The sequence below is a fragment of the Sorex araneus genome, chromosome 1, assembly GCF_027595985.1.
Source record: "Sorex araneus isolate mSorAra2 chromosome 1, mSorAra2.pri, whole genome shotgun sequence".
NCBI lineage: Eukaryota > Metazoa > Chordata > Mammalia > Eulipotyphla > Soricidae > Sorex > Sorex araneus.
In genome coordinates, this window is record NC_073302.1 from 134190995 (window position 1) to 134216073 (window position 25079).

Consider the following 25079-nt stretch of genomic DNA (forward strand, 5'->3'; position numbering starts at 1 on the left):
CTGACAGTAGAAGAGCCCAACAGTCTTAAGGAAGATGGAGAAAGTGCTGTTGAACAGGGTCCTGGTAGGTCCCTCCCAAGGATGACACCAGAAGTGCAGTAAAGATTCTGGAGCCTAGAGACTCTGTGCTGACATTTCTGGGCTTACTCCAGAGCAGGTCCATCCAGATTGGGAGCTAGTCAGTTGTAAGAAGGACCATCAATCACTGTTTTTAAATAATCGAGAGGATCTGTTAAATGGAATAAGAGCAAGTGACCCTTGGGTTTTCCCACTTCTTCCATGGACAATTCTCTGCTATAGTTTCTACTCATTCTCTTTCCCAATCCAGTCACTAGAATGAGTAAAAGCACCAGTGGTGTCTGTTCAAGTGTTCAGCAATTTCTGATTTTCTGGTGTGATTTGTCCCTTCCTGGTATCAATGTATATCTGAAAGTTCAGTCGCAAAACAAAAAGACAGCCCAAAGTGTGTGACAGTTGCTTAAGAGTCTCAGTGGTTTCCCTTGGTATGTCACTGCTTCGAAGAAGCTCAGAGCCACCCACAGACATGGATTCTGAGGCCTCACACTTCTGAGGAGAAGGAGCTAGGAAACCGGCGAGGACACTGAGAAACCAGGGGAGTGTCTCAGAGCTCAGGGCTGGGTGGAAATGTCCTGGACACAAGGGCCTTCCGGTTCAGACAAAAAGCACTTTCCTCTGGGCTCCTCCAGCAAGAGGGAAGAATCAAGAGGAACATGCCACACCACCACCCCTACCTCTGTCCTTTTTGCCTTTTCTCTTGGGAAGAAGCACAAGGCACTGCGTGCCTGACTGCCTCTTCTGTCATCATCACTCAAAGGTGCAGGTGGTATTGATTCATCCTAGATCTCACCACGCTGTATTTCAATACAAATAACTATACTCTAAACCACAAGCAGTCACACGTAAGCCAGTCATTTTAGGGTTTTTTTTTTCCTAACTTTTTACACACGGAAAGTTGTTTGCTTCTTAACAGAAATACCAGTTTTTCAATCTCCCGTTCTAAGTCTAATATAAGAACAGGGAGAAGCCAGGCACAGCCAGGGCAGAAGAAATTGCAGTTCTGGGAAGAGTGAGCCAAGAAAGGGTACACAAAGAAGAGGTGGGTGCCAGAATGTCCACTTGGATGCTCAGGGTAATACCAAATATTGACAAGGTGCACAGAAATGGAAACTCTCAGATATTACTGGGAGACATTGTAGAAAGATAAAATGGCAAAAGGGAAGTCACTCTGGAAAAGCTGGCAATTTCATTAAACATACACTTGTTATGGATCCTGTACTCTCATCTAGGACTTTTCTCAAGAGAAAAGAAAACATATGCATCAAAATACTTATGCACGGGTATTTCCAGCAACTTCACTCATAATCGCATGAAAAAAAGAACAACCCAGCTGCCCTTAGCAGTAACATCGCGGTGTATCTAAACAGTAGTGACCTACACAGCAATTAAAAAGCCTGAGTTTTTGATACATGTGGTAACATGAGTGTCTTTCAAATTTTTATGCAAAGTGAAAGAAACCAGACACAAAAGCCCGCAAGCTATGGTTTCATACTGAAAGAAGCAAACATATCAACATGGAAATTTATAAGTGGTTGTCAGGGGTTGGAGTGAAGAGAGATGACTCCTCAGAGGGAAGAGGAAACCTTTGGGAGTGACAGAAATATTCTGTACTTCAATGTGATAGTAACCAAATTGGTTTTTCAAACTCATAGAATTTTCTGACTAGAAAGATAAATTGCTGTTTCCGGGTTTGGTTTGGTTTTACGGTGTGTTTACGTGTCTCAGAGATCAAAAGCAGAGCTGTGATAAACAGTTAAGGCATGTATGCTACCACCGAGCTACCCCCTTGACCCAGTATGATTTTTTATTTATTTATTTTTTGTTTGGGGGCCACATCCAACAGTGCTCAGGGTTAACTCCTGGCTCTGCACCCAGAAATTACTTCTGGCAGCGCTTGAGGTACCTGAAAGGATGTGCAGATTGAACCTAGATTACCCTACCCACTATATTATCTCTCCAGTCCCCCAGTCTTAGTTTTATTACCTATAAACTATCTCAATTAAGCTTGTTTTAAAAACTAAAGTAAAATCAGTTAACCTAAATAATTGTGGTTAACCATCACCAATAAGTTTTGTTTCTTTCCTTTCTCTATAAAAAATAAAGTCCGTATCACGAGCATTTGGTTACTGGAATATACCAAATATTTACTTCCTTCATTGCTAAATTAGACTACTACTCACTTAGCCCAATGTATATTTTTAAAAATATAACTGGAACTGTGCCTTAGATTTTTAGGAAGAATAACCTATTTAAAACCAAGTAACTCACTTGCTAATTGTTCTTGCCTGCAAACAGTGGGGCCACTGGCTAGAATAGCACCAAAGACATTCAGAAACTCAAAATGGCATCGGAATTGTCTGAATGTAATGATGTTGCTGTTAATAAACAGGACAGCAATGCAAGAGAAGAAACTTTCCTAAATATGCAAGATTGCCTTTTCTATTTCCCCACACCCATTACAGTAGATAACAGTTAATACTAAGAAATCTGCATACTCAGAAAATTACTCTTCAAAAGAGTGAAGGGAACATAAACAGGACAGTATGCTAAGGTACTAAACATCTTCTGGTTTGTTGACAGAATGTTTGAGATTCTTATTTAACACATTGAATTGAAAATAGAATCTTGCTCTTTTTGTTGTGTCTTAGATTCTTGGCAGCTATAACCGAGGAAATTTAAGCACAGAAAAATTTGTGGAGGAAATAAAATCAATTGCAAGTGAGCCCACTGAAAAGCATTTCTTCAACGTCTCTGATGAAGCGGCTCTAGTCACTATTGTTGAAGCTCTGGGAGAAAGAATATTTGCCCTGGAAGGTATGAATCTTTTCCCTCAGCCTAGATGTTCTCCTACAATTCAAACCCAGTGTGAAGGGGGTTCCGTATTTATTCCTAGCACGTGACTCTATAAAGTCATCAGCAGGGAAACAGTTCCCTTTCATCTAAGCCTGTTATTGAGAGGGCTTTTCTACCTAGCAATATGTCCCTGGAAGCTTTTTTAGTAAAGGCACAGCAGGACCAGCAGAGAGCAGGAGGAAGACAGCTTTCGTGCAGACACGTGAGAATAAACCTGGGTGCCTATAGCACAGCGGTTAGGGCTTTTACCTTGCACGCAGCCGACTTGGGTTCAATTCATTTGTCCCTCTCGGAGAGCCCTGCAAGCTTCAAAGAGTATCCCAGCTGCACACCTGGCAAGCTACTCATGGTGTATTCGATATGCCAAAAACAGTAACATTAAGTCTCACAATGGAGACGTTACTGTGCCCACTCGAACAAATCGAACAAATCGATGAACAATAGGATGACAGTGCTGCAATGCTCCTGTGTCCCAGGTATGGGAATGGAAAAACAAGCTCATGTTTTTTAAAGTCTGTTTCATTTGGGGCTCCTATAGAAATCTTCCTACATACTTGTTTCTTTTTTTGTTGTTCTTATTTTTGTTTTCTGGCCATACCTGGAAGTGCTTAGGACTTACTCCTGCTTTGCACTTAGGAATTATTTCTGGTGGGCTCAGGGGACCATATGGGATGTCCGGGATCAAATCAGGGTCAGCTGTTTAAAGGACAAGCAACCTACCCACTGCACTATCTCTCTGGTCCTGCAGTCATTCTTTGTTAATGTATTTTCTCCAAAGTAAGTTCTTTGCCCATTTATTTTAAAGATCTTCACGAAAAGGAAATCTGCCTCAAATCCAATGGCAGCAAAGCATAATCCATCCATATCTGATTGAGTCAAATTATTTTCCCGTATATATTTTTTTTCTCTTTGAATGGTGTCCAGCGGCTGGGAATAATGAATCACAGAATCCCCCTTCTCTGTCTTAGAGGATTTCAAGTAACAAATTACTATGGAACTAGGTCTTTTATAAAAACATAAAAAAGAAATTTTCAGAATTGTTATGCCCAGAAAATTGGCAGAGCTTCCTTCTTGTTCTTTGATAATCATATTCTCAGAGGCTATAGCTCTGTTTTTGACACAGGAGAAAAAGCCACCAGAGAATTCTGTCCTTGTCCTCCATCCAAATGCAGTCGATTCAACCTTTATGAAGTCAGATTGGCAGATTACTGCTTTTGCTCCTTAATCAGAGACACTTAAAAGCTCCTTAGTTCTCTCCCTGATATCACTTAATTATAAGAAATATAGATAAAATGTGAAAAGAGACATAATTGGAAGTAAAAATGAAAGATGGATCATTTTTGTTAACGATCACGCAACGAGGAAAAATGCAGAAAGGTTACTAGAAAGGAAAGCAACTGGTTTAGAATATTGACTTTCAAACTGTCTTTGCGAGTGATTAACAATCATCGATATATTTTGCTTTGAGATCCAATGTACACTTAGGTATACATTGAAAGTAAAATTAACTTTTACAAAATAACCCTTATTGTATATGATGTACTCTCATCTCTTCCATTCTATTCTGCTATATTTCAAACATTATCTATAATATAAATTTATATATAAGTTTGTGTGTGTGTATTCTGCCTCATCCTCCTCACATCATGACTGGTAAAAGCCTATAGGTAAGAAATTCTATTTAAAGGTATTGGAGATTCATAGCCCTTCCAGAATATTTCTTCTGGTTCCCTTTTTCCTAGACCCTGCCTTCTTTTCCCCATGCCTTTAGATACAGAACAGTTGTTATTTATCAAGCTAAAGTCACAGCTGCTTGGGAAGTATTTGGCTGCCCAAACTTCTGTGTATAAGTCATCTCTTCAGCTATCCAATGTCATTTACTATTAGATCAGACCGTGGATTTAGTTGGCAAGAAGAAAACCAATCAGGCTTTCCAATTCATTGTGCAGTTTCAATTTTTAATAAAGTGGTATAAGCTATGATAGAAATAATCTATAAATATCACTTATAAGTTACATTCCTGTTAAACACCACACAATTAAGTCTCATTTCTTAATCTCACCCTAAGGAAGTATAACTTAAGACTTGTCGAAATGATTCTACATCAACAGTTGGCTGGAAGAGGGATCAGTTGGCCTTAAATAACATTTGCAGGTCTTTTTTAACCTAATTACACGATGAATAAGGCTTATATGTTGAAGTTCCTCCACACTCCAAGAAGTCTCTAATTTTAAAAAGAAAACTATTTTGTAATAACACCATAGATTGAAAATGTTTCCAGCATCTTTATTGCTATACTTTCAAGACTAACCAAGAGAAGTGTTTTAACTAGCCTGATTTTTTTTTTAAGAACAATGAGATCAGGAAGAGACTATTTTCTTGTTCCTTGGCCAATCTCCATTTTTGTCAACATTTGTTTAGATAATAAATAAAAGCAATTATGAGAGTTGTCCCAGGGCAGTGCGACCTAGTGTGAGGCAGATATGCCAGCAACTGGCCCATAAAAAGCAAAAAATGGGTTGACTAGAGAGATAACTCAGATCTTAAGGCACTTACTTTGCACATAACTAGCCCAGGTTTTATCCTCAGCACCACAAGTTCCTTTGAACTTAGAGTTTGGAGTACGCCCTGGTGTGGCCAAAATATGAACAAACAAAAGCCAGAAAATAGTCTCTTATCTTCCTTTCCCATCAAGCACGAGACTAAAATTCCTAAGCAGAAACATCTCAGTGTTTAGTGTTTTCTCAACACCCATTAAGAGTTCAGAGAGGAGTTGACTGCAAGAAGTTCAGGGATGTACAATGTGTTAATAATACTTGGTGATAATTCAACAAGGCCAACAAGCTTCCTACTTTCCATGTTCTCAGCTGGAAGCAGAACGGCAAGAGGAGATGCTTGAAGTAGGCAGGCTAGATCTGCTGCATTCTTATCATTAATCTTGTAAAGATTAAATGGAAAGCACCTTTAAAACTTTGCAGACTGACAATGAATGTTTACATTTAAGATAAGTGCCTCTCAGTTATTTAAATGAGATGGAAATTTGTAGGTGAGATTAAAATGATATATTTGAATTCTTGATTGATTGCCCCATTAATCCACTCCCATAAAAGGCAATTATTGATGCATTTGTAAACAAATTTATACCAGTAGATAGCTAGTAAATAAATTTGATTTCACAAATGTAATTGTTCTCATGCCTCGATGAAAGGACAGACTGACTTTCTCAAAATTATGTGCTATTTTTAACTTATCTGCAGGGCCAAATAAGTCAGTCACTCCCTACTGAAAGCAAATAAATCAACATTCCCTCAATCCCCTCAGGATGCTGTGGTTTGGGGCTTGGTGAATATTTTGAGATTAGCACATTTTTCTAGAATGCTCTAGATTAACCCTGCATTTTAGTGGAGTAATTACATATTTTAAATGGGTACCAGATCCTAAAAATAAATGAATAAATACAAGTGATTGAGTGATGTGTGACCTGGTGCCCTGTCTAAAAGTTGCTTTATGATCTGTGAGTGAAACAGCCAGAAAATAAGCAGATACAAACCTTAGAATCTACAATAGTGGGATCCTGCAAGCTTACAGCTGCGTGGGGCTAGTAGAGTAAGGAAGCCTTTAAATATGTATACAGTTTATTTTAAATAAATCCTGTAAGATGTCAGGTTACGTTTATCCTGAAGTCCAGCAGGGTTCCCAGGATGTGCAGATGTGATAGAGATTTGCTACCACAGAACTTTCAACTCTAGTTCCCTGGATGCAAAAGCACCCCAGGATCCTCGTGCATGCTGTGTATAAGGATGGGGGCTGCAAAAGGAGAGAGGGGGGGCGGGGAGGGAGGGAGAGTGTGAAAGTGGGGGAAGGGGGAGGGAGGAAGAAAGAAGAAGGAAGGAAGGAAGGAAGGAAGGAAGGAAGGAAGGAAGGAAGGAAGGAAGGAAGGAAGGAAGGAAGGAAGGAAGGAAGGAAGGAAGGAAGGAAGGAAGGAAGGAAGGAAGGAAGGAAGGAAGGAAGGAAGGAAGGTGCTGGAAGGAAACTGGGAGTGTTGTTGTTGGGAAAAGTACTGGTGAAGAGATGGATTTTGGAAAGTTATATGACTGAAATCCAATCATGAACAACTTTGTAAATGTGTATGTCACTGTGGTTCAATTAAAAAATAAATTAATGGGGGAGGGAAAAAAAAGATGACGCCTGTAGAGAGAGTTCTCTGTTCAGCAATGGTGGGTAAACCCATGGTCAAGAACATGAGGCAGAGTCATCCAGGTGTGTCCGGCCTCCTCCCTGCCCTACCTAAGAATTCTGAGTTGAGAAATTTATGGTTGAAGATGCCCTAATGATGTTAGAACTTTGGGTTAGAAATTGGGCTGTCCTTGGCATATCAGCAGTGTCCTGAAAGGCTTTTGCTCCCTTTCTTTCTTTCTTTCTTTCTTTCTTTCTTTCTTTCTTTCTTTCTTTCTTTCTTTCTTTCTTTCTTTCTTTCTTTCTTTCTTTCTTTCTTTCTTTTGTATCTGCACTTTTATTTTATTTATTTAAAAAATTTTTTTTAATTTTATTGAATCACCGTGAGATAGTTACAAGCTTTCATGTTTGGGTTACAATCTCACAATGATCAAACACCCATCCCTCCACCAATGCACATTCCCCACCACCAATATCCCGAGTATACCCCCCCTTTCCCACCCTTCTCCTGCCTCTATGGCAGACAATGTTCCCCATTCTCTCTCTCTACTTTTGGGCATTATAGCTTGCAACACAGACACTGAGAGGTCATCATGTTTGGTCCATTATCTACTTTCGGCATGCATCTCCCATCCCAACTGGTTCCTCCAGCCATCATTTTCTTAGTGATCCCTTCTTTATTCCATCTGCCTTCCCCCCTCCGCTCATGAAGCAGTCTTCCAGATATGGGGCAATCCCCCTGGCCCTTGTATCTACTGTCCTTTGGTGTCAGCCTCGTGTGATGCTACCCTACACTCCACAAATGAGTGCAGTCCCTCTATGTCTGTCTCTCTCTTTCCGACTCATTTCACTTAGCATGATACTCTCCATGTTGATCCATTTATAAGCAAATTTCATGACTTTATCTCTCCTAACAGCTGCATAGTATTCTATTGTGTAGATGTACCAAAGTTTCTTTGACCAGTCATCTGTTTTAGGACACTCGGGTTGTTTCCATATTTTGGCTATTGTGAACAGTACTGCAATGAACATATAGGTACAGATGTCATTTCTACTATGTTCTTTTGCATCCTCAAGATATATTCCCAGAAGTGGTATTGTGGGGTCATATGGAAGCTCAATTTCTAGTTTTTGAAGGACTGTTTATATTGTTTTCCAGAAAGGCTGGACCAGTCAGCATTCCTACCAACAGTGAAAGAACATCCCTTTTTCCCCACATCCACGCCAGCACTGTTTGCTTTTGTTCTTTTGAATGTGTGCCAGTCTCTGTGGTGTGAGATGATATCTCATTGTTGTTTTGATTTGCATCTCCCTAATGACTAGTGATGTGGAGCATTTTTTCATGTACCTTTTGATTTTGCCCCTTTCTTACAGCCACAACTGACCAGTCAGCAGCTTCATTTGAAATGGAAATGTCACAGACAGGCTTCAGTGCTCATTATTCACAGGTATGTGACCAGTAGGTGAAAATGAGATTTCTTCTCTTCACACCATCACCAGTGCATCACACTAATGTAGTAATGTAACATGAATAAATATTTCAAATTCATCTAGCAGAAAAAACGACTAATTCATTCACACCATGATGGTAATTCTAACCCATATAGTTAAAAAGGCATTTCGTAATCTTCCTTTTCGAAAAGCCTGTATCTTACCAAAATCAGTGCTTTGTACCAATAATTGTGAACCAAGTAATTTGGTACCTGCTACTGTAACTATATATCTGGCTGAATGAAATCATTTAAAATGTTTGTTAACGAATTGGTCTGAAGGGGCCAAGATGATGGCTTGGGGGTGATGGGTAACTTTAACACACATGCTGGTAACCAAAGCCACAAGTTCTAACTCCAGTGATAACTACTGAGACAATCCTGAGAGCCCCATTACCTGAGGATCCCATTTTGAGGGAGATAAAAGACAAAGAATATTTGGAATGTATATAGTTTTCACTATCAAAGTATTCAAGAGTCTTGGCTAGAATCCGAAATGTAAGGTTTCTTAGTACCCAGGTTAAAGCAGTAAGGCAAAATTGGAAAACATAAAATTTATACTTGGTATTAAAAAAAAGGTTGAATTATCCATGGAAAAGAAATTGACGTTTCAGTTGTGCATTTATACTGTCTAAAGGAGGGCAACTTGCTTGCTCTGCCTCAGTTTTTTCTTCTGTAAAGTGGGAGTGGTAATATTGGCGCTTAGTCCAAAGAGGATCATCTAAACTGATTTATGTAAAGCACTTTGAATGTTACGTCTCATATTGTCAATTCTGTGTGTTTTTACTATTTTTCTTACACATCTCTATCTTCTCTATACGGATGCAAGGATTGGGTCATGCTTGGAGCAGTAGGAGCCTATGACTGGAATGGAACAGTCGTCATGCAGAAGGCTGACCAAATCATCATCCCACAAAACAACACCTTTAATCTTGAGTCCACCATAAAGAATGAACCTCTTGCTTCTTATTTAGGTAAAGTTTAAATGTGATTGATAGAAAGCTAGTGGGTTTTGTATCTGTTTTTTAAAAAGATATTACTTACCATTATTTCTTATATTTATAGACGCTTGCTTGCCACTATGTAAGGGACACCACTTCCGGAGTTAGGCATTTTACAGAACCCATGCAAGCTTCCAGTCTCAGGCCAAAGAAGTAGTACAGCAGGCAGGGAGCTAGTCTTTTCTTTAGCCAACCCAGATTTAATACCCAAAGCACCACCAGAAGTGATCCCTGAAAGCAGAGCCAGGAGTACATCCTGAGAATCATGGGTATGGGCTCCAAACAGCAACATATAAAACCTAAACAAATAAAAAAAGCCAAGTTTCTCATCTTAGAGAAGCTAGTTAAAATAATAGAATATGGAAGCTGTTCTTTCTCAAAAGGGCTGAGGTATAAGGAATAACTTAGGCCTTGAAGTCAGCACTTTGAGGGCTCTGTGTGTCTGAAATCCTCTTTAATTTCAAGAGGAGCTTGACAGTTAGACAGAAAATGATGGTAGAAAAAGAGATCCTGGCTCAGCCTATATCCTGAAGATCCAACTCCCAAGTGCTCTCGAATAATTTTCTCTCCTTATTACTTTCTTTCTATGGGTCCAAATTTTACAAAATAAATGTTATTTCATTCACTGTGCCTTAGCATCGTTTCTAATCACAGTCTGACAAATATTGAACTTAAACCCAGTCATTGTCCAGAAACTTGCCTGGCACAGGAAGTGTGTATTGCTCTCATGACCTTTCTCTGGAGCTTTACCAGACTGGGAGCTCCCCAGGGTTCCAGGCCTTCCCTCTCCCTAGCTGGTCTCAGTAAACAGCTGAGAGGGCCAAGGACGGGAAGGGCTCTTAGATTGTGATTTCTCAGCTCTTTTTCACTCCACAAAAATCTACGATCTCTCTAGTCCCATGCAGTGCTGTTGGTTCTGGGACTGTAGCACTGTATCACTGTCATCCCGTTGTTCGTCGATTTGCTCCAGTGGACACCAGTAACGTCTCCATTGTGAGACTTGTTAGTGTTTTTGGCATATCAAATATGCCACGGGTAGCTTGCCAGGATAGAAATCAAGCAAGAAAAAGGACTTAAATGAATCCAAAGTGGTAAAGACAAACTTGAACTACCACTATTTGAAGATGAGATGATAATATACATAGAAAATACTAAAAATCACTTTTATAATAAGTCAATTTAGCAAGTAGCAGACTACAAAATCTACACACAAAAATCTTCTCATTTATCTATAAAATTAGTCACTCCAAAGAGAAATAAATACAATGACTGCTCCATTTAAAATAGTACCCCAAAAACATCAAAATATTTTGATAAGTAAAAGGAATACAAATTCTAATTTATCCCCTTGAGAAAACTTGTATATTTATATCTAGTAGGTATTTTGAATTGTGATATAGATGTACTCTTGGGATGTCAGTCAAAACTTTAACACTATTGTGAGCATGTGTCCTAAGCTATAATAAACAATTTTTTTAAAAAAGCAATTTTAATAAAAGGAAAAGATAAGAAAATAAGAAAGCCAACCAGCTATATAGATATCATAAATCAATATCATCATAATGATATATAATTGTCATAGTTAAATAAAATTTCACTTGTGCACAGACATAAGAATACTTTAGAACTCCACTTTCACAAATTCCTCTCTAGCATGCAGTTATTTCATATAGTGTATGGAGACCAACTCAACTACACTAAACTGTAAAAAGTGAGACAAGAAAATAACCCAAACACTCAATTCCCCACAGAAGACTCACATTTATTACTAAGTTCAAAGAAACCCCTTTGCCTAATCAAAGTGCAGGTCCATTCTCATTTTGTTAGGCGATCTAGCAGAGTCATTACTAAATACAATAACTGCATCACTGTTTTGCTAATGATATGTGTTGAAAGATAAACAGAGTGGCCCAGGCTCAGAACACTGTGTAGAAACCTACTATAGAAGGTTTCTCATGAGTTCGCCTCTACATAACTATAGGAATCATTTCCTTCACACTTTGGGTGACTTGTCTTTGGCATAAGTGGTCTGTATTCACTAAAGAGCTTTCTTCTTAGTACCTGTAATTAATTTGTTTTCAAGCATTTTGTATTCTTTCTTGGGTTTACCTTGAACTCTCTCCTTTACATGTTACGTTCAAAAGATGGATGCATCATTTCTGTCTTTACAAACATCTTACTACTCACCTCACAATCTTGCAAGCTCCAATAGAATGATTCGGAAAATATTCTAGCAGTTTACAGAGAACAACTGATTTAAATCATGTTAATGATACCACTAAAATCTTAGACCTAGTTCAAAGGAAGGGCTGGAGTGATAGCACAGCAGGTAGGTCGTTTGCCTTGCATGTGGCAGACGCAGGTTAGATTCCTCCATACCTCTCGAGAGCCCAGCAAGCTACCGAGAATATCCCGCCCGCATGGCAGAGCCTGGCAAGCTACCCGTGGCATATTCGATATGCCCAAAATAGTAACAACAAGTCTCACAATGGAGACGTTACTGGTACCCGCTCGAGCAAATCGATGAACAATAGATGACAGTGCTATGCTACAGTGCTACATATTGGGCTGGAGCGAAAGCACAGAGGGTAAGGCATTTGCCTTGCACACGGCCAACTTGGGTTCGATTCCTCCTCCCCTCTTGGAGAGCCCTGCAAACTACCAAGAGTATTTCGCCCTCACTGCAGAGTCTGGCAAGCTACCCATGGCGTATTCAGTATGCCAAAAACAATAACAACAAGTCTCACAATGGAGACATTAATGGTGTCCACTTGAGCAAATCGATGAGCAACAAGAACAGTGATACAGTGATATTACATATTAATACCAAAGAAACTGACATTGATATTATTACTAATTAGTACTGAGTCTTTGCAAAATTAAAGACACTGAAGTTACAAAGAAGTGTCTGACATTGTTGCTACTCTTAGAAATTTCAGACAGTTCAATTAATAACTGTCATACATTTGGTTTCCTAAGATCTCATTATGTGATTGCATTCCTTAAAAACAAAAAGTCTGGAACAATTCTATTATTCTTCCAAACCTTGAGTTAATGTTTCCCTGAAGGAGACAGAGATTTCAAGATATCATTGCTAGGAAAAAACCTAACTTCATTCTTGACCAGTGAATTTATAATATATAACTCCTCCTCTCTGTGCAGGAAAGGAAAATTTGGACTATGTTGTCTACTATGTGCTGAGATGATGTTTTTACTATGTCAGAAATAATTTTGTCAGAATAGTCACAGGTTAGTATCTAAGAAATTTTGCCAAAATAAAGTCTAATATTGAAAAATTTCTTCCAGAACAGAAGAATCCCCAGAATTGGGGATAGGAAAAAAATCCCTACTCCCCTACCCCTAAATCTAAATAAATTTAGATTTCTTATAAATCTGATGTGAGGCTTTATTTGTATTATAAATGAAGAAGAGCTTGGGTATGTTTACCTCATATTCATGTGGACTGCAAGTAGTTAGATTATGGGAAAATCCTATGGAGGAAGAGTTCTTAAAAGTATATGGTCCATTAAAAAAAATCCCATACTAGGGTCTGGAAGGATATCACAATGGGTAAAAACTTATCTTGCATGTGGCAGCCTAGTTTTGATCCCTGGCACCCCGTGGGGTCTCCTGATCCTACCAGGAATGATCCCTTCCGGCAGATCTAGAAGTAATCCCTGAGTTAATGCCAGGTTTGCCCCGCCCCCCCAAATAAAATCCTCTACTAATCAGTAATCTATCCAGATGTGAACACACACACACACACACACACACACACACACCCTTATATCAATATGAGCTTAATGAGGAATTTTTATGGTGAGAATACAGATTCTGTTCCTTGCTTCTTCCACCTTAAATTTTCTGATTTCTAATTATGCTAAACAGATCCAAAAGGAAAAGCAAATATATGATCCAAAGCCATGGATACTAGACTGATCAGACCTGTATCCCTATTACCCAATTCTTACCTAAAAGGGAAATTATGAGAGCTGACAAGATTTGTTCTAAGTCCGTGCACAAAGCACAAGACTACGCTATCAGTTTATCTTTCTCTTCCATTTTGTGCTTTTCTTTTTGCAGGAAGCATTGTTCAGCTTAAAGATTTCACTGTATCACTATCATCACTGTCATCCCGTTGTTCATCGATTTGCTCAAGTGGGCACCAGTAACGTCTCCATTGTGAGACTTATTACTGTTTTTGGATGTCGAATACGCCACGGGTAGCTTGCCAGGCTGTCATACGGGCGAGATACTCTCATACTTAAAGTTTATAATTAGTTATTTCTTAGAAATTTTAATTTACTTGGCCTTCTTTCTATCTTTCTCCACTGTGTGTAAAGTCTGAGGCTGGTTGTTACTACCTATGTAAAAATCTCAGCTTGAAGTTTTAGTTACCAAAGGCAATTCATCAGAAAGTTAACTAAGTAGTCACATAATCTCAAACCTAGATATAATTTTCAATTTACTTTTTAAATGTTCTTTTATCAATCTACATTTGTGACTCTGAAAACTACAAAACAAATTAACATTACAAATACAACAATCTCTCTCTGTTCTTACTATTTCTCAGGAGAAAGGAAATAAAACAGCTTTTGTTTTGCATATTCTCCTTTTTCATCTTCCTTTAGCATAACCTAAGGGGTTTTTAAGGATTATTATGGCTTGTAATATAAAAATATAACACATGAAACACTTGACAAAGATGATTTTTGGTTTCTTATGCATATTCTTTTCTTATGCATATTTTAAGCACAGTGAGATGAAAAATGAGAATGTAAAAATGTTCACAAAAATTATGCATGAAGAACTGTGTTATTTTAGCATTTGTAAAAATGCATCTTACTACAAAAATTTGTTTATTTTCTAAAAATGTAGAAGAAAGTAGAAACTTAATATAAAATAATTGGTATGCAAATTATTAATATAATCTTTTTAATTAAAAAACACTATTTGTGAGCTGGAAAGATAGCACAGCAACTAGGGCATTTACCTTGCATGCAGCCAGCCCGGGTTTGATTCTTAGCATCCCATATGGTCCCCCGAGCACTGCCAGGAGTAATTCCTGAGTGCATGAGCCAGGGATAACCCCTGTGCATTGCTGGGTGTGACTCAAAAAAGAAAAAACTAAGAATCCTATTTGTGATACTTTGAAAAATAATATGTCTTCTCCTCCACTGATGGGAAACTCTGGTTATGAGAACAATTTATTTTTCTCTACAGAGTTGAAATTGGCATGCAGTCATTTTTATTCAGTGATTTAGCTCTGAAGTCTAGAGACACAATGGTCAAATTTAATTCTTCACACCAAAATTAATAATAACATAAAATATAAAAATGATAATATGTTTTACATACAATTAAAAATTAAATAGCATAGAATACAATCTTTAAGAGGAATAAATATGAACAACTAGGCAAACATTTAATCAGGCTAATGAAAATCATAGCAAGGTACTGTTAGATTATGTGACACCTATAAATCTATAAATGTAAACAGTATGAATAAAATCCAATGTTTGGTAGAGTTTGATTAAATGGGTGTTTCATATGTTCATATACAGCATAAATTAGTACAAATGTTTTGGAAACAGTTTTCCAGACATCTTTAGAATAAGCATGAAAAATTTGATCCAGGAACATTTTCTTTAAAAATAGTCTTCAAAACATCCAAATAAAAAAATATGAAATGCCAAATTATATCTTTTCTACAATAATAAACCATCAACTATGCTAGTTTTTTTAAGAAAATAAATTGTGATAAATAATAAGAAGCATTCTGGAATGGATTTATATTGCTCAAAAACAGTACTGTGAACATAGGAAATGAATACATTATGAGGAGCTAACCTGCATTTGAAAACTAGCACAACACATTTAAGCATATAGATTTAGAAGACTCTCTAATCAACAGAATGGCTATCTTGTTTCATCAACTGCTAGAGATAAAAAAAAAACAAAACAGGAGGGTGTTGTAGTGGTTAGGATCCCTTGCAGCAGTGCAATTTGGGATGGGGATGCATTTTAGGAAAATCCAGGGATCTTCATTATCTAAACACATTCAGTTGAGCTCTCTATTCTATGCTTTTAATAATTAACTTCTTGAAGTATCAAAAAATTAAAGACCATGGTAGGGGGTGGTGAAGTGGAGTGGTAGCATAGTGGGTAGGAAGCTTGCCTTCCATGCACCTGACGTGGATTCTATCTCTGGCATCACATATGGTCCTCAGAGCCCTGCCAGGATTTAATCCCTGAGCACAGGGGCAGGAGTAAGCCCTGAACACAGCCAAGTGTAGTCCCCAAACTAAAATAAGTAAATAATTAAAACCACCAGGGATTGGAGAGTTGGCCCAGTTGGTATGGTACTTGCCTGGCATACAGCTCACCCGGGTTCAATTCCCCAGAACTGCATATGGTCTGCTGAACCGACCAGGAGTGATCCCACAGCATAAATCCCAAACCCTGAACATCACCAGGCATAGTCCAAAATAAAATCAAAACAAAATGAACACAAAAGAACCACCTCAATTCTGTCATTTTATTGAAAGTGTATAACATACATATAGTTTTCCTATGGTATACACAAATGTTTTTGTGTCTTAACTTAGAGAAATGATGTCCAATTCATTTAAAATTACAATTTAAAACTTGGGTCATAACACAGTTTTAGATTTATCATGCTCCCAACTTCATTTATCTTCTCTATAGCCTAGTGTTGAATGCAAGTTACCAAATGATGATGAGTCCTGCTTGGGATGTTTTTCTGTTTTGTTATTATTACAAATCACTGTCACTGTATCACTGTCATCCCATTGCTCATCGATTTGCTCAAGCGGGCACCAGTAACATCTCCATTGTGAGACTTGTTGTTACTGTTTTTGGCATATCGAATACACCACAGGTAGCTTGACAGGCTCTGCCATTCGGGCGAGATACTCTCGGTAGATTGCCAGGCTCTCCGAGAGGGGCGGAAGAATTGACCAGGTTGGCCGCATCCAAGGCAAACGCCCTGCCCACTGGGCTCTAGCTCCAGCATTATTATTATAAAAACAATTAGCATTAAATGACCACCCCCAAAAATGGTCGGGAAGACAAATACTGTACTTCTTTAGGGGGAAAGCTCATAGTACAGCAGGTAGGTTGCCTTGAACACAGCCAATGTGGGTTCAATCCACAACACGCCATCTGGTCCCCTGAGCCCCACCGGGAGTGACCCCTGGGCTCAGAGACAGGAGTAAGCGTTGAGCATCACTGAGTGTGGCCCCCACACAAAACAAAACAAAACAAAGCTGTTAAGGTAGATCATCAGAGAGCATACGGAACAAAATTTCTACTCAACAAAATTTCCTGAATCAAGAAGTACTTTTTTACTTTCAAAACTAACTTCAGTATAAAAAGAAATTTTGTGATGTTCTAAATCATTTAAAACAAATCTTAATTTACTCTAAATTGTGCCGCATGGGCCCTCTCTCTTTTCTTAGGTTACACAGTGAACTCCGCCACTGTTTTTGGTGATGTGATCTATATTGCGGGACAACCACGGTACAATCACACAGGCCAAGTGGTTGTCTACACCATGGAAGGCGGAGACATCAAAATTCTTCAAACACTACGTGGAGAACAGGTAAGCTTGAGCACTGCTTTCAGTGAATCCGTCCAACCTCTATGTAAGCCTCAGTTGTCCTGTCTGTGGTCTTCGACTGGGAAAAAAATTTTTTTTTCTTGGAGGAATAAAAAGCATCCCTATTTTTGTATTCAAGAAGGAAGTGCAGGATGTATTATAATAGTAGATGTAAATACAGATATAAAATACATGTACTTCTATACATGGAAAGAAATGCAAACATTAAGAGACATGGAAGTGTCAGGGGAACAAATAATAAATTCAGCAGATGGCAGTTTTAAACTAGATAATGCAGAAATCATTGTAAGATAGAATTTGGGCTACCCAAGGGGGAAAAACAGGATGTAGATAAGTAGAAAGAGCAATTAAAAAATCCAATTTCTGATTAGAAACTATAGAGGCAGGTGGAATTTTCCCTTTAGATCTTGTACACCATTTGGTGGGATCCATTAGACAGTTAAAGATTTAGATCAGCTCCAGGCCACTGCTGCAATTTGCGCATCTGGCCCTGTGTTGCATGATTTAGAATTTTTTTGTCATAAATCATCTATTTAGAAAAAAAACATTTTTAATAAGCCTACAGGAAAAGAATGTTCAAAAATCATTGCCTAGTGATTGTCTCAATGTCTAACAATGCCAAGAAGTATAGATTTAGAGCTTGAGAAGGGAGTTAGAAAAAAAATTTCATTAGAGATAAGGACCATATTTGGGTATCACAGTGCTATAGAATAAGAGAATAGGAAAGAAATGCAAATCTCAGCCAAGGGGAGGCCATAATTTAGGGAGTGAGAAAAGGGAACTCAGGCAGCAAAAATGAAAAGAAACTATCTTTGAATGGCAGGATCAGGCAAGCAGAAATAAAACCAAGGGAGACCATGGTGAGGCATTTGCTGTGCACACAGCCAATCGGTATTCTAACATCAGTACCACATGTGACCTGAGCCCTCCCGGAGTGATACCTGAGCACAGAGCCAGGAGTGATCCCTAAGTACAGAGCCATGAGTGAGTCCTCACACCTCTGGGTGTGGCCCCAAAACCAAAATAAAGAAATTAATAAAATCTTGGAAGTAAGGTAATGACATTTCGAGAAGATCATTGTCAAAAGCATCAAATAGGGAATTTAGATAAATATTTGAGAAAGAGATTGCATTTCCATAATGATATGTAAGTCCCCTGGATTTCTCTACAATTCGTCCCCATCATTTAACGACAAATGGCATCACTGGAGCCAGAGGATGCTCCCCACTGCAGGACCATAATCGTTTTTCAGTCTTGGGCGGCCACTGACACAGACGTAGCCCTTCTCTTGAGCAGAGAGTTTTCTAAGACTAGGAGCTCAACTGTGTTCCACCAGCTTTCCAAGACAATTCAGCTCCTCATAATGTATTTTATTTCCTATTTTTATATTACTGTAGTCAAACAATTTGAAGCCCACTCTGGAATGCTTCCTATCACTTATCCTCTTATTTCCTTAAAAAAATCATTATAGCATCACTGATATTTTCTGATTTGTCGAGAAGAGAGGGTAGTGTGACATCTAAAGGTGATCATCCCTCATGCTCAGGCACAAAGACCCTAATAGCTGCTCATCCTTGAGGAAGGACCTTGGAGAGTTCGGTTATATTCACCTCCTACAGTAGCCAATAGCCTCCTTAGGTACCTTTTTTCTGTCTCTCCATTCCCTTATTGTCTGAACCTCAAATAGTCTTTTAGGTTGGTGTGAATAAAGAAACGTAAGTATTAGCTTCCTGTTGTTTTTGGTGTTCATCAAACTGTTTGGTTTTGTATTGTAGATAGGTTCCTACTTTGGCAGCGTTTTAACAACCATCGACATTGATAAAGATTCTTATACTGACGTGCTTCTTGTGGGAGCACCCATGTACATGGGCACAGAGAAGGAGGAGCAAGGAAAAGTGTATGTGTACACACTCAATCAGGTAAGGGAACTGGGAGCTTGAGCAAAATTCGGGAAAAGCTTTCCACCTTAAATATTTAATAAGCCTAGATCTTCACTCACTTGAGGAAAAAGAGTAATGAGGCTCTCAGAGCTCATCTACCTTCCTACCAAGGCGTGGATAGGAATGAACAATTAGAAGGCCAATAAAGGAGTGCAAATCCTTGCTTTCTTGTTCTTGGAAATGCAAAATACTCTTTTTCTTTTATTTTTTGTTTTAATTTATAAGAACAAATGTACTAAAATGTCAACTTAAATCACTGGAAATAGTTCCTGGGTTCTGGTCAGCAGGTGACTAACATTCACTGTGAATGTGTGTATGTCCGGGAGACAGAGCCAGGAGCAAACCCTGAGCAACACAGGGCCCAAAATCTATCTTAAAATGAGTGTGAGTGTGAATTTGTATGAAATTGTATGAGTGTGTGTGGAGGGCAGGGGAGTGAAGAAGTACTTGTTTTGTAAGCAAAGGAACTAGAAATTTTACTAAGATGTTAAAAAAGAAAAGAAAAGAAAAGAAAAGAAAAGAAAAGAAAAGAAAAGAAAAGAAAAGAAAAGAAAAGAAAAGAAAAGAAAAGGAAAAACCTTGGAAATACTCCACCAGGCTGGAGTAAGATTTTGTTTTCCACTCCTGACTTTAGATATTATTTATTAGATAAAGTAATTGTTTGATTGATTTAGGAGAGGCCTTTTTTCCTGTGGTTTTATAGTTTATAGTAAAGTTGGCGCTCATCTGCTTAGCTTTTTTGATTTTTAAAATCTCTGCCATATTTTTTTTTCTGTTTTCACTACACCTGGCTGTGCTCCTTACACTGTGCTCAGGAATCTTTCCTGACAGTGCTCGGGGACTATACGTGGTGCAGGCCAAGAAAAGGCCTAAATTCCTATACTCCCTGACCTCCCATATCATAAATAGTGTCGCTTTATTCCTATGTCTTGGTTGTTTTGTTCTTGCTTTTGTTTTGGGGGTGCGAGGGGTCATACCTAGAAATACTGGGACTATCCCCAGCTCTGCCTTTAGGGTTAGCTCCTAAAAGTGCGTAATGCAGGCCAGCCATGGAAGAAAAGTCAGCAGCATGGAAGGCAGCACTTAATCCCTGTATTAGCTAGCCGACCCTCTTTCTGTAAGTTTTTACTTTTTCTACCAATGTTTATGGTCCACCGCAATTTTTTTTCCAGGGGGGGAAAAATGTGTTCCTGTCCATCATTTCCAGTGCTTTCTTCAAGCCAGTTATTTGCTGCCCTTTTTCATGCTAAATAGCATTGGGGAAACTTGCTTTTACAACAGTAGAAGGGTTCTTTTTGCCCAGAGATGTAGACTTCAAGGGAAAGATGGTGATGTGAATTAAGGGCTTATGTATTCAGTTCTTTGAATTTGCAAAGGTGCTCTGAGGGATGCATTTGGTCATTTGCATTCAGTTCAAAGCTTATTGAGAGGGGCGATGGAGGGAGTTGAGGGAGGAGACTGGTTCAGGGTACCAGTTGGGACTTTGGGGAGGAACCCCTTCTATTAACATTGTCAATCAAGGTACCTGAAATGAAAATGAAAAATTGAAAAATCCGTATTATGTTTCTCCTTTCACTTCTATAATCCACACACTAAAATCTTGTCTCTCAGATAGGCTTCCAATTTTTTTTTAAGCAATTTTTACAAACTTCACCATTGATGTGCTTAGTGGTGCTGATTTCCCACGTACTTAAAAATCCCTGTGTGCTGCAGCCCTGATGGAAGCATTACGTATCCTGTATATCTTCCTTCCAGACGAGGTTTGAATATCAAATGAGCCTGGAACCCATTAAGCAGTCTTGCTGCTCATCTCTGAAGCACAATTCTTGCACAAAGAAAAACAAAAATGAACCGTGTGGGGCTCGTTTTGGAACAGCTATTGCAGCTGTGAAAGATCTCAACCTGGATGGGTTTAATGACATCGTGATCGGAGCTCCCCTAGAAGACGACCACGGAGGAGCCGTGTACATTTACCACGGAAGCGGCAGGACTCTCAGGAAACGGTTCGCGCAGGTAAGCGAAGCGCATCCTCCCGCAAGTTCTGGCCTCAGGCCAGGCGTCACCTGTCTTGCTTCATGGCTTATTTCATTTCCTTCTTCCCATTCTTGAGAAACAAGATTTAACTATTGTCTAATCTTTTTTTTATAGAAGAACTACTTTGTACTTTATCCTTTCATCTAGTTTTTGAAATTGTTACTTGCTGTACTTCTGCCATCTTATCTTTTGAAATGGTTAAAAATTTTTAATAAAAAAAAGTATGCTTTTAACAATCTTTTTAGCACCTCCAGTGTCTGTGATCTTGAACAAAAGAATTTTTAAAAAGCACTAATTATATTACTTAGTGAATAAGAGATGAGATCATTTTTATATTCAAGATCCTGATGTTATAATAAAATTGTATCACGTTTATATTTGTGAATTAAATTACTATGTTTTCATCTAATTTGTTCTTCTGAAGGTTTACAATTTTCTCATAAGTATTTCTCCTTGGGATAAGTACCTGAGTAATTATGCTTAATTGCAGAGGATTTCTGTTACTTCTATTCTAAATTTACTATCAGTAAACAGCTCTAATCCATATGTGTAATTTTTCCTACTTGAGAAAATGTCAATTTTCGAAGTAGCATAATGCACTATAAAGATAGGAAAGCTTAAAGGAATTGTGCTAGTGTAGTTGTTTTTAAATAACTGTATTTAAACTACTTGTAAATAAAATATAATCCACTACTTTCTAGCTGCATAGTACAGAAAGAAACTCAGAACATCAATTAGTTCTTTTGACATTCGGTAATTCTCTTTGGCTGTGTATTCAACAGAATTCACAAAATCATTTCATCTATTGGGAAGTCTTTTTATTTTTTCATAAAGTTCTAATAACATTAATAGTGAAAGAACAAAATAAAAGGCATATTTCCATAACAGTACTCCCATCCAACTAATAATGATTTGTTTTTTGTTAAAAATCTTCATGCTATTATTTACTTAACTGGAAACAGGCATCATGAGCCACTGGAGCATGATGGTATTAGGAAATAAAGGAAGGCATTTCTCTTGAGTTTTGCCACTTGCTTTCTTCCATGTTAATCCTTAGTGGCATTCTTAGTTTTAAAAGATAGATACTTATAATATATAAGCAATTTATTTTATTAAACATTAGTAAACTTCAAGATACAACATTAAACAAGAACAAAACACTAATCTAAGCATTGAATTTGGTCAGTAACCAGCAACGTTCTATCCCAAAGAAGGGTAAGGATGTCCTCACTCAGTTCCTCGGGAACCAGAGGTGTTGTTTGTGAATATAATTTGTAATCAAAGGGAATCAACTGCCCCAGAACCCAAAGGGTTGGTGGCCCCCGATTCCTTTATCAGATAATAAGAAAGTACTCTCTAAATGAGACATGAACATCTAAGTATGAGAAATGATTCCATTTGGTTCACTTCACTTGGCCTCTTATTTTATGATGTTTGAATGGAACACAAGGAAGGTAGGAAACCCCAAGTTTAGGGAGGACCTAGTCTTGGTTCCTTACCGTTGGGGTCTCCTGATGTTATTAGTACAGAGGTGAGGTGCTAGCTTTGCAGCCAACCAATCCCAGTTATATTCCTGACATGGCATATGGTCCCTGTGCTCAATCAGGAGTGATCCCTGAGCACAGACGGGAGTAAGCCCTAAGCACCACTCGGCGTGTGCCACTCCCAAGCCCAGTAAAATGTTATTATCTTGAACTAAAGACGGGAAGTGGAGTTACCAAAGCAGAACTCCGTGCCCAGATACGTTGTGAAGAACTCGGCACTCATGTGTGCGCTCTGGGCCTTGGGAATGCCCGAGAGTGCAGTGGAATCCAGCCTGCCCCTGACTTTCTGGATCATTTTTTGACAGACACTAAAGAAGGTCACATATTTTTGAAATGTGTTCAATGGAATGTGTTATTTATATCCAGTCCCAAAGTCCAGTGTGCCCCAGATTGACCCTCCAGATAATTCCCCTGCTTCTCCTCTCGCCCGACTGATGTGTTTTCAAGGTTTCCTGTGCCATTAGTGTAGATGTGCAACGGAACTGAACAGGAACCAGAAGGCAGAGTCCAAACTCATAAAGTTCTCCTGGAGGGTTAGAAGGGTGACGTTGTGTAACGTTTCCTGCTCTGCCCTGGGGTCAATGACCCTGAAAAGCTTGGGCACCTCTGAGCAGTTCGTCTAGTCTCCACAGGAGGGCCCTCTCGAGCGGGTTTCCCAAAGCTCTTCCCTTTCAGTCTTTCGTGAACCAGCCCGCGTCCTCAGGCTGATTTATTACTTGAAGACACGCTTCTGACATTTAAAACTCTCTGTTGGGATTTTTCACAGCGTATTCCTTCAGGTGGAGATGGAGAGACGCTGAAATTTTTTGGCCTGTCCATCCACGGAGAAATGGATTTAAATGGGGATGGACTAACGGATGTGACCATCGGGGGCCTTGGTGGTGCTGCCCTCTTCTGGTATGTACATTAATAGCATCCAGTGGTGGATGGATTTCAGGAATAAGTTGCAGATCTCAGCTTGAATGAAGCCCAAGTGCCAAGGATGCGTTTCCTTTAGTGCTCTATTAGTCAGGTAAATATCGAGCATTTCATTAAGATAAAGGTGTGAGTGGATTTTAAGAGTGAACAAATAACATCAAGATATTAAGAAGAAGCACACTTAATTTGGAGTGTCTGTTGTGTGCAAGGCTCTTAGAGAGGTATTTTATTTGGCGGGAAGTGGAGACCTCAGAGGGGAATAGAAACAATAACATTTCCCCAACTCTGCGTTGCTGACAAGTGTTTGGGAACATTAACTTTTCTATTATTTACCTAACACAGACAAGTGTGCATCGACACACTTTATATTGTTATATTGTTAATTCAGCTTTAAAGCATCTTTAGTAATATCTTTGCTCAGACTCTAAGCTGCCTCCAGCTCCAATTTGTTCTAATGTAATCTGCAAAATGCCAGTCGATAACTAAACATGCATTAATAATCGTAAACATTATTTTTAGATATTAATTCATTGACCAGTTTACTTAAAATAATATAATCAATTATAGTAATAGATTTAGTTTTAACAATTTTTCTATTCAAAAAGTGATGTCATAGCCGAAGAGATAGTACTGGGTTAAGATACTTGCCCTGATTATGGTCTACCTTGGTTTGACCCCCAGTGCTACATATGGTCCCCTAAGCCCCATTAAGGGTGATCCTTGGGTGCAGAGCCAGGAGCATCGAGCTCCGAGCACCCCTGGGTATGGCACCAAGCAAAAGCAAAAGCACAATGTCAAAAACATAATTGGGGAAAAAGTGACTGAAAATATCATGTATACTCTTAGTGATAAATATGTATAATTTTGAAAAATGTTATTAACAGCAGCAAGACATATAAAAGAAAGACTTTATAAATAAAAATATATTTATGTCATGTACCTTGATGGAAGCCCAACATGCTTATTCTTCCAAATAAATGATTGGCTTGCTATGATTCAGGAAGAAACAAATCTCAGTGGTCTTTTCCCCAAAAATGTACCTAAAAGAGGAGTAAAGAGGCTGGAGCGATAGTACAGTATGTAGGGTGTTTGCCTTGAACACGGCCGACCCAGGTTCGATTCCCAGCATCCCATACGGTCCTCCAAGTACTGCCAGGAGTGATTCCTGAGTGCAGAGCCAAGAGTAACCCCTGTGCATCGCCAGGTGTGACCCAAAAAGCAAAAAAAAAAAAAAGTATATTGTGAAAGAGAGAAAAAGGATGAGAAAAGAACCCACATTCAGATCATAGATATTCTGTTGTACAAATCATCTGTGCAGGGGCTGGGAGAGATAGTATCCTAGTTAGGGGGCATGCTAAGCATCGCCATGCAGTTCAATGCCTGGCCCCACACAGTTCCCTGAG

The 25079-nt window shown here is 38.7% G+C and overlaps 1 protein-coding gene across 1 annotated transcript in view; it reads left to right on the forward strand.

Annotated features, from left to right (window-relative positions):
* Positions 1–25079, forward strand: part of ITGA1 (integrin subunit alpha 1) — a 196493-nt gene that overhangs the window by 136016 nt on the left and 35398 nt on the right. The window contains exons 9-15 of the mRNA XM_055132279.1: positions 2727–2892; positions 8482–8555; positions 9427–9571; positions 17080–17222; positions 19016–19159; positions 20936–21193; positions 23525–23655. Of these exons, the coding sequence (XP_054988254.1) occupies positions 2727–2892; positions 8482–8555; positions 9427–9571; positions 17080–17222; positions 19016–19159; positions 20936–21193; positions 23525–23655 (1061 nt within the window). The remainder of the gene's footprint in view (positions 1–2726; positions 2893–8481; positions 8556–9426; positions 9572–17079; positions 17223–19015; positions 19160–20935; positions 21194–23524; positions 23656–25079) is intronic.